Below are 10,793 nucleotides of genomic sequence, written 5' to 3' on the forward strand. Positions count from 1 at the left end.
CAACAACAATAGCGTATTTTTTGTAAGGAGAGGTGTCTACACTACTAGAAGAAGGTAAATATATGATCTATCTATGAACAAACCGCTAGTCAACCAGAAGCCAAAGTCAAAGCCCTGGTGGACAAGCGAGCTAGATAGCCAAAAGCGAGATCTAGGCAAAGCCCATAGGGACTATAAGAGAGAGGCAGACAAGGAGAACAATAGCTCCCTCTACCAGTGGAAAAGAGAGTATCTACGTACGAAAAATAGATATTTAAAAGCTATTCGAAAAGCCAAACAGAGCCACTGGGAGGCTTTCCTTCAAAAAGACTCGCCAAAGGAGATCTTTAAAGCGCTAGCATATACGAAAGATAACCTTAGTACTAGAATACCTGCTATTAAAGGCAAGGAATCTTTTACTGAGAAATGCAAGGCCTTTAGAGAGGATCTCTTCCCTCCGCCTCCTACGACAGCTACCCCCTCCTTCTACACCTACAAGGGAGACAGTAGGTGGACCTGGCCTGCCCTAACCAAGGAGGAACTCCACTTTGCCTGCTGTAAGGTGAAGGCCACCTCACCAGGGCCTGATCTGATTAGCCAGGAGGTGATCCAGAAGGCATACTTAGCGCAGCCAGAAACTCTACTCAAGATATACTCTACTCTTTCCAATATAGGCTACCACCCAAGGTGCTGGAGAAAAGCAAAGGGAGTTATCTTAAAAAAACCAAGCAAGCCTGACTACTCAATCCCAAAGGCCTATAGGGTAATCTCACTCCTTAACTGCCTAGGTAAAGTCCTTGAAAGGCTAGTAGCTAGAAGACTAGGCGCACTAGCGGAAACAACAGATCTACTCCACCCCTCTCAACTAGGAGGAAGACTAAAGAAATCCGCTATAGACGCTGCGCTACTCTTCTATAACAATATACAACAGCAGAAAAGAAAGCAGAAGATTACGACTACTATCTTTCTTGATATTAAAGGAGCCTTCGATCACGTCTCAAAAAACAAGCTTCTTAAAGGCATGAGAGATCAAGGCCTGCCCTGTTGTCTACTAGCCTGGACAAAGTCCTTTTTAGAGGATAGAGCACTACAGCTGTCCTTTGACGGACAGACTGAAGAGCCGCAGGAGATCTCGACAGGAACCCCTCAAGGAAGCCCAGCCTCGCCTATTCTATTTCTGATATACGCAAAGCCGCTATTTGAGGCGATTCAGACTAGCGCGAATATCTACTCCTCCTCTTATATAGACGATCTCCAGATCTCGATATCGTCTACGTCAGTAAGGAAAAATATTAAGCTACTAGAAAAAGAGATCCAAAGTCTCTTTAGACTAGCAGAGGAGTTAGCTATCCAATTCGATAGCTCAAAGACTGAACTAGTAAACTGGACAAGATCGAGAAAAGATCAAGATAAAGTAATTACTCTACCTAATCAGGAAATAGTAAAGTCTAAGGAGCTTGTAAGATGGCTAGGCGTCTACTTTGATAGTAGCCTAAAGTTCAAGCACCATAGCCTTATTAGAAACCAGCAGGCTAGTGCAGCCTTTTACCGCCTTAGCAGGCTAGCAAACTCGAACAAAGGCCTTTCGCCTAGAGCAGTACGACAGCTCTACCTAGCCTGTATCACGAGCGTAGCCGACTATGGCTGCCAAATCTTCTGGAAGGAGCAGCAGACAACACTTAGCCAGAGACAGAAGCTACAGAACCAAGCCTGTAGAAAGATCCTAGGATCCTTTAGAACCTCGCCTAGCGTACCTAGCGAGGTAGAAGCAGCTCTATATCCTCCTAGGGTTAGGCTAAATAACGCCCTCCGACAATACGCCTTTAGAGCAAGAAAACTAGCTCCTAGCCACCCTCTTAATATTGCTATCGTTAGCAATCAAGGAAAGCAGCTAGAGCGTATCACTAGATCTATCTCAACAGCACTATCGGACGATAGTGAGAAGATCCAGCACTACGCCTCTATGCCATGGAGTTCGGAGATGCCCTATAAGACGAATATATCTAAGAAGTCTAAAGAAATCGAAGCAAAACACCACAAGGAGCTATCAGAAGACAAATTCCTCCTATCTATCTACTCAGACGCCTCAGCCACAAGCAAAGGCAAGGGTATAGGAGTAGGAGTAGCTTTCTACCAAGGAGCTAGCCTTATAGCTCAAGAAAAGGTCAACATAGGAAACAACCAGCTAGTCTACAACGGAGAACTAGAAGGTATTACCCTAGGGCTAGAGAAAGCTATCGACCTAGTAGACGACTGTCTAGAAGTCAGAGTGTACGCAGACAACCAGGCTGCAATACTTAGACTAAAGACTGCTTTAGACAACGCTGGACAAGAGTGGCAATTTAGATGTATTAGGGCAGCTAAGAAACTTCGAAAGAAAGGCTTAGCACCCACGATCTGCTGGGTACCCGGCCATCAAGACGTTATAGGAAACGAGAAAGCAGACGCGCTTGCAAAAGAGGCGACAAAACTAGATCCTAGCTCTAGTAGGACGAGTCTAGCAGTTATAGGCACACGAATCAAACAGCTAGGCGAGCGAGAGTGGCTCAGCTACCTAGGACAATATAGGAGGAAAGCTATTACTTTAAATCCTACTACTTACGCCGCAAGGTATAAGTGGAAGACTAGGAAGCAGATTGCTACTCCTCCTACTAGCAGAGAAGTCTCTAGCACCTTCTTTCAGCTTAAGTTAGGACACTACTATCTAAGAGACTTTCTCTTTAAGCGAGGCAAAGTAGACTCTAAAGTTTGCCCCTGCAACTATAGAGCTACGCAAGACGCTGCACATATCCTCCTTAGCTGCGCGCTATATAACGAGGCTAGGACGAAGATGCAAAAGACTAGCAAGGACCCTCTATCGCTAGCCTTCCTCCTAAATACGAGCATAGGCATACAGGCTACTATCGCCTTCATTAAGGAAACTAGGGCTGCAACACAGGCCTGGTACAAAGGAAACCTTGAGAACTAGAGCAACACCTATACTAGGTGCCCTTGCCCTACACCTACCCTACCCCTCACTTCTACCCACAAGACCCCCTCCTACCTCCCTTTGCACTAGGCTACGAGCCTCACCTCGATTTAGACAGCCCCCTCCCCCACCTACACCAAATTGATAGCACTACATAGATACTTGCAGGCCTAGCCTGCACGTCTTATATAGCCCACCGGCTGACACAGGACGTTAAACTAGAATAATAATAATAATAACAATATCTATGAACAAAGTATAGAAACAACGCGTGAATAGAAACGTTGTTTTCTGAGGATGAAGTACCTCTCTTTTCTGAGCTTCTGAACACTGCTGGCATGGGATTTTTTGGCATTGTCTTTTATACTATTCTAAAATCCGACTTCTTGATCGAGCAGTCTAATTTAGCAAGTGATCCGTCTAAATACGACAGTGCAGGGGGCCTACAGAAGATACAGGCCGTAAAGACCTGCAACCCGCTGTGCCCGTCTGGTATCAAAGCTAGTGCTAGCTACATAGTAAAGGACATCAAAGCTATGAAGAAGGTTTGGACCTACATGGAAGAGAACGTCCACTATAACTTTGTCAAGATGTTGAGTTACAGCATATCGGAGACACCATGGTACAGTATGGAGCCTGTAATGTCTGGTTTGACACTGGAGAAACTCTATTTAGCTAGTAAGGCAAAGCAACAACCTCTCTCCGAGGAGCTGGCGTTCCACATGGTTGACCAAGTCACTAACGCATGCCTTTTTCTTCATAAGAAGTGCTGTATTGTACATGCAGATGTTAATCGCGAGAATTTCATGCTTCGCTATCCAGGTAGACAGACGCCATTGATGCCTGATGTAGTTTTGATTGATTGGTCATTATGGGAAGAAGCCAACCCAGAGCGTATCGTCAAAGACACAGAAAGCGTATACAAATCCCTGTATCCAGTCCTCTTTGAAGGAGGATGGGGATGTGGGGCGGATCACGAACAACAGGGGTGCGCGATTCACAACATCACACACAGCGCAGAATGGTTTCATCTGTACAGAACTATAAGTGCCAAGCAAGTTCCACTAGTTACTGGATCTTCAAAATATGGTTGCTGGCGCAGCAAAACAAAGTCGACAAGTAACCAACACAGACAACGAAAGAGCCAATGCAATCAAAGATCTACTGGCTGTGGCACAAAACCCATTCACTGAAGCACATCTTAAGGCGGCTATGGATAACGATTGATGTTACTACCCGAGGTTATGATGCTGAGAGAAGTAACAACGCAGTGTTCCTTGAATACTACATGACTAATGTCCCTCCCTAGGTCACGCAAATCCCCCCGTGCCGCAAAAGCGGTCTTCCAATCTCTCTTCGCAGGCATTGTCCAGGGCAGAACCTGCACTTATGGTTGCTGTGGCGCCCATTTTAAAAGCGCGAGGGCAATCACTGATATTTCTACGTATCCCAATGAAGCTAGCAAATACAATGTTTGATAATTTGTAATAATACTGAAATAGTTAGTGATAGGAAGGCACGGAGGCAGCAGGCCTATTGCACTGGCGCAGTTGCGAACAATCTGAACTCTAAACTTCCCGTCGATGTTGCTGAAAGGAGAACTAGGATACAATATCAACAATAAGATATCCTTTAGTTATACCCTTTTTTATAGTGAGATTATCGTCTGTGCTTACACCGTAAGCATAATTGTAGTGTGCCCGAGTAGTTGTACGGTCCACCATGTTTCAAACGTCCTACATATGTTGGCCGTCTTAATCGTTGCCACAGCTAGGTAAGAAGATTTTTATTCATAGATTACAGTAACTAGGGGTTGATCGTAGGCGGTAGGGATAAACGTTCTGCTTCAACGGGCTAGACGTCCTTTAGTAGAGCTCCCCGATAATATCTCAGTGCGCGATCACAAAATCCATGTGTAGGTCCTAACACCCGAATTCTGCCGACCCGAACCGAATTCGGACCCAGCGCTCAGACAGAACGCTTAGATCAACGGGAGAACATGTTTCTCCGATCGGCACTTAGGTATAAGCTCGTGAGTAGATATTTATTGCCCTCTATCGAATACAATCTCGTTACACCCGGCATGACCCTTGGCATAGTATTCAGTCGAGTCCAATCCGTTACATCTGCGAAAAAAAAGTACTGGACACAAATTAGGGTGACTGAATAGCTTTCCAGAAAAACACGTATTGGAATGAAACACGTTATTAGACTATGGCTTCTAGAGTAAGCCTAGTTCTGTTAGCATGTGTTACACGGGGTTGGGCTATACTTCTCTGATCTCGGTCCGGGTTAGGGCGAGTAGACTTAAGCGGTAAGCCGTGCGATTGTCGTAGTACCGTGTGGAAAAGAGTTATAGGATTTAACCAAAAGATAATCAATCAATTCTATACTAGTTAAGATAGAATAACTAGTATCAATCTGTGTAAGAGATGAACTATTATGAGTTGACCACAACGAGAGTAATGATGAAATCCATCCATCCTTATATCCTCGCTGCTACCGTCCTGCCATCCTGTCCATCCCATCTTTCCATGTCTTGGCGGGATGTTTGGGATGGTCAGCCATCCCAGATCCTGTGGCCATCCCATGCTTGGCGGGATGTCCTGTCTTGGCGGGATGGCACGTCACGTGATCTGCGCACCCCGCGCTGATCACTTCCCGGGCGTCCTTTGACGCCTTTGTTTCCCTTGGGTTGACTCCGCAACCTTTCATAGGAACCTGCGGAGAGGAGTCCCTCCTGTTCGTAACAGCATGATACATAAGTTGTTGGAGGTGCGAGATCCTGATAAGATTATTGGGGTGAGAGAATTGATCAGATTCTCTCTGCTCTCTTAGAGCTCTGAGGTGCTGGACTATTTACTGTTGCCGATGATAGCGCTCGGTTTCCGACTTGAGCGCTCACCCCAGGTTTTGATCCATCTTTCCAGTTTTGATCCATCACAGCTTAAAATCGATCCATCATTGAGTTAACTTAGTCGGTTTCTACAACATAAGTAGATATAGGCTTTAGTGAACTAATCGTGATTATATAGTTAATACTGATGGCAATAGAGAAAAGCAACTGTTCAATCTACAGACAATTGTGGCTGCATTGCAATTAAGTTCACGATATACTAGTGTCAGATTTGATGGGTCTTCAATCATGGGGTCAAAAAAGGTGTTCATTCATGCTATCTTCTGAGGTGTCGCCTTTTTGTGGCTTTTTCTTTTCTTTTGTTTCCTTGGCCTCATGCATGGGCCTCAACTGAAGCCTTATTTCTGACAACTAGCTACCTTTCTAAGGGCCTTGCTATAAGTGTCTAGCTAGTTAATCATATTCAGCACAATTGCCAGTTGGATGTTATTGAGTTACATATTCTTGAAAAAGGAATACCGTCTATCTCTATGTGACGAAAAAGGCTGTGACTAATTAGTTAGTCGGTTGGTCGACTAATACATAACTAATCAATTAACGTATCTGTATAGCGAGTGACCGGGTATAGCGAGTGACCGGACATGCCAAGACCCCACCAAACATCACGACGAATACAGACTATTGCAACGCAGCTATAGTAGTAAATTAAAATTGTAGTAGGCCATTCTATTTAGAATCTATCGCTTCTACTTGCTTGCACGTGCGCGTATTATGCCCTGCCTTACCACAGCGTTTACAGTGTCTTTGCGACGGCTCGCCTACCTCAGCGCGCGCTCTCTTCTTTGCCTTCTTCCTATTACCACGCACGCCAGACTCTTTTAGAGCAGCTAATTGCTCTCCCTCTTTAACTATTAGAGTCCCCTCTCTCTGCAATCGCTTTCTTTTATACGATCTTCGTCGCGTGGCGGCTTCATTAGCTGCTTCAAGTTCAGAGACACGTTTTTGCGCTAACACCAGCTTCTGCGCGATAATCGCAGCGCCTTTGGCTAGCTTTTCAAAGGCAACTACCATACTTGATGGTGAACTGTCTATATGCCTCTGAATCCTCTGCTTCACTAGCATCGATTGCGACCCTAGTTCTAGGGTATTACTTGGGGTTTGTGATAGCCAGGGCAGATCTTCTACAGCAGGTGGTGTTGGCGTACGCAGCTTGACGTCAAGTTTCGATATCACCACCTCTGAGTCGTGTGGAACTAAGCCAGAGCCTCGAAACCCTCCTAGGATATTATCCTTTGTAATCGTCTTACCGTAGGCCTGCTGGAAGGCTGGGAGGAACTCAATCTTAGTTATATGGTTGATCCCATTGCGTATCATCTCCTCGGCTTGGCGGCCATACGCCCTCTTCAAAGGCGAGAAACAGCCCACATCAAGCGGTTGTAGCAGATGAGAGGAGTGGGGAGGCATACAGAGAGCGATAATCTTTGCCTCCTTGCAGTATTGCTGGAACTCAAGCGAGTCGTGGCTCTCATGACCGTCAAGGATAAGTAGACGATAGGCCCCAATCGTACGCTCTTTTGTATGCTTGTCAAAGTGCTCCAGCCACTTTAGGCCAAGCTCATTCGTCGTCCAGTCGTTCTCAGAGACCCCAATAAGCCAGTCTCTAGGCAGGCTATCCTCTTTATACCAGGCAGAGAGGTGGTGCTTGCCTTGAAAGATGATAAAGGGTGGGATCGCCCAGCCAGCTGCGCTGACACAAACCACGCTGGTAACCCACTCCCGGTTACCCTGCTGCAAGGATTTCGGCTTTGATCGACGCTCAGAGGCTGTAACTACTGCTGACGCGTTATGCATGCCCATCATGAAGCCTGTCTCATCGAAGTTGTATATGTCGTCGTCCTGGACCCCATACTTGGCTTTAGTATTCTGTACTAGGCGGAACCAACCCTGCACAAGCTCAGGATCTTCACAGAGGGCTCTCCTATAGTCGTACTTTCGATTAAACTTTATTTTGAGCTCCGGGCGACGCTTTATGAATGCTTTAGGCCAGTTTGGGCCAACAGGGTCGCGGTGGCGGGCAGCCAGCAAAGAATCAGCTAGATCTTTGACAGCAGGAAGGCGCAGTGGATATCCTCGAGCGTCAAGGTCGAGAATATAGTCGACAATCGTCTCCTCTTCTGTTACAAGCAGCTTCATTGAGTTAGGCAAGCAATCTTGTCTAGAGAGCTTTCCTGCGCGTCTTCGCCTTAGTGTACTTTCAGATACGTTGTAGATGGCTGCAGCGCGTGGAATTGAGATTGTCGCGTCACGTTTAATAGCCTGTAATGCAAGCTGTATTTGAGATTCGTTTAAAGACTTTCGTATAGTATTGTGTTGAGACATCGCGTGTAATAGTCATGTAGTAGTCGAAGTTGGTGGGGTCTTGGCATGTCCAGTCACTCGCTATACCCGGTCACTCGCTATACAGATACGTTATCAGAAAGAATACCTACTTGATGCCTCCAGGCAGCATTTTACTAGTTCCAAACTTTGGCCACAATAGAGGAGATGAGCCATGCACAGAATTGCCAATACGTGATGGAACCCTACGTGGGATATGTACCGTGATTTTTGATTACTATATTGGTAAATTAGAAGAGGAAGCGGATCCCGCTCAGCAGCGTAATTTAGACGTGCGAGGCATTGAATGGGCTGAAGAACGTCATTTTTATCTGCTATACCGATATTAGCTTGCGAACCATGATCTACCTTCCGATGCATCTCTTGGAGGGTGGGGTTTCCCGTACTCAAAATACCAGCCATTTCAATACAATTTGGATATTCGTTTTAACGAAGTGTGTGAGAAGAGTCATCTTAATTCAATTATCTGATATCTTTATTCAGCCTCATTACAGTTCGTATGGTGCTAGATAATAGCACATCTTACATGGTACTATGACTAACTTTCCAATTTCCTTTCCTGACGATAGTTATAGACAACCTGGGTGGAGTTCATTCGATTATGATAGCTTGGTTGATACGCATCCTAAATCCGTCGCATTTCCACCTGCAGAAGCCTCTCTAGAAAAGTAATGAGTTTGGTTGCGACTGTAAGCTGGATGGGTGAACATGTATTAATTCTGGCCATCGATTATTTGGCTCTCTGAACAAGCTACTTTCCCTATGGGTGCATATCGAGGCATGCGAATGCTACTACGCGTTTTGGCATCACTAATTTTCGTGTTCTTTCTTATTGCAGAACTTGCACCTTCTCACTCCCGTGATATCTTATCCGCGATTGAATATAGTTTTACTGTACTTGTCTATTCCAGTACAGCGGGTGTGAGACTAGATCCTCAAGAACTTGTTCCAAAGACAGGAAAAGAAACATATGATGAAGCAGAGGTTGGATCTTCACTGGAAAAATTTTCAACTTCCTCATCTTCTTCACCATCTTTGGAAGAAAGCAAGAACGACATTCAGGCGCAGACAAATCCTTATATTCATGCGATTATGGATCCATCAGATTCGGCATTTTCACGTCTCGAATGCCCACAACCAAAGCTAGAGCGTTATAACTACTTGAGAGACTTGACAGAGTCATCCGCTCTTGACCAACTGCCGAAATATGTCTTCGCTCTCGATTTGCACCAATCTATCGATATTCTTCCTCGATTAATTGGTTCAATCGTGGAATCCATACGTTTTCTTGGTCCCCAAAACTGCGTGCTATCGATTGTGGAGGGGAGATCAGATGATGGCACCATCGAAGTGCTTGACGAACTGCGTTCCAGCATGGAACTCCTGGGGATCAGATACCAACTACAATCAAGCAATCTCAACCCCACAGCCACAGGCACGGATAGAATTGAATCCCTTGCGAAACTACGAAACCTAGCATTGGAGGACCTCATTGCATATCCTGAGCAATATGACAAGGATACGACTGTTATATTTTCCAATGACATTGCACTATGTATGGAGGACTTCCTGGAACTAATTCACCAGCGTAAGTTCCTGGGAGCTGACCAAACATGTGCCATGGACTGGACGTATGTTGGGGAAAACCCAACCTTCTATGACGTCTGGATCGCTCGAGGTATGACTGGTGATTTGTTTTTCAACATCCCAGAAGATGGAAGCTGGGACAACGCATGGAATCTATTCTGGAACGACCAAAAGACGCGAATGCGGCTCTATACTTGGAGACCGTTCCAGGTATTCGCATGCTGGAACGGCGTGACGGCGTTTACAGCAAAGCCGCTCATGGAGAAGAAGATAATCTTTCGAGCGCATAAAGAGGGAGAGTGTTTCCAAGGGGAGCCAAATCTGTTTGCCAAAGATATGTGGTTCCATGGCTATGGAAGGACTGCCGTCGTGCCCACTGTCAACGTGGAGTATAGCGATGAGGCGGCGAAAAAGATCAAGCAGCTCGAGGGATATGTTTCCAAACATGTGGAAAACGAACGTGGTGATATTGCAATTCATTGGGATACTTCGCCGCCGAAAAACGTCAAATGCATGCCAGATTATGAGCATTAATCGTTTAGACCCTGGGACGAGGGGCTACAGCTCTAGGCGTGTCTTAAAATGCATATATCATAAATGCTAGATATAACGTAGTGGATAAGCGAGTCGCGCAGGCAAGCGAGTCGCGCACCCCACCAACTTTCTTACTCCGTTACACGTACCTCTATTATGGCTCCACGCCACGCTATTCAATTACTCTCAAATGAATTAGATATTCAGCTTGCTATACAATCTCTTGATTCTCATCAAATCCAAACAGGCCGGCGTGCAGCTTCAATCTTTAACGTGCCTGAATCAACGTTACGCGATCGACGCGCTGGGAAGCGCGCCAGACGCGATTGCCAGCCTAACTCAAAGAAGCTTACCAAGCTAGAAGAGGAGGTGATAGTTGATCATATTCTAGATCTAGATCTACGTGGATTTTCGCCTACCTACGCAGCTATACGCGATATGGCTGACAGACTATTAGCTGCGCGCGGCGCT

The 10,793-nt window shown here is 45.6% G+C and overlaps 2 protein-coding genes across 2 annotated transcripts; both read left to right on the forward strand.

Moving 5' to 3' along the window:
- Window positions 1-3,483: 3,483 nt before the first annotated feature.
- On the forward strand, window positions 3,484-4,140 carry SETTUDRAFT_39898 (uncharacterized protein; the record flags this gene model as incomplete). Its single annotated transcript, XM_008028206.1, has 1 exon — window positions 3,484-4,140. The coding sequence occupies one exon, from the start codon at window positions 3,484-3,486 to the stop codon at window positions 4,138-4,140; it is 657 nt and encodes a 218-aa protein (XP_008026397.1).
- A 4,823-nt stretch (window positions 4,141-8,963) lies between these two features.
- SETTUDRAFT_161615 (glycosyltransferase family 69 protein) lies at window positions 8,964-10,322 on the forward strand (the record flags this gene model as incomplete). The annotated part of the gene is made up of 2 exons (XM_008028271.1): window positions 8,964-9,185; window positions 9,264-10,322. The coding sequence occupies 2 exons, from the start codon at window positions 8,964-8,966 to the stop codon at window positions 10,320-10,322; spliced, it is 1,281 nt and encodes a 426-aa protein (XP_008026462.1).
- Window positions 10,323-10,793: the final 471 nt, after the last annotated feature.

Source organism: Exserohilum turcica (genome assembly GCF_000359705.1).
Source record: "Exserohilum turcica Et28A unplaced genomic scaffold SETTUscaffold_23, whole genome shotgun sequence".
NCBI classification, from domain to species: Eukaryota; Fungi; Ascomycota; class Dothideomycetes; order Pleosporales; family Pleosporaceae; genus Exserohilum; species Exserohilum turcicum.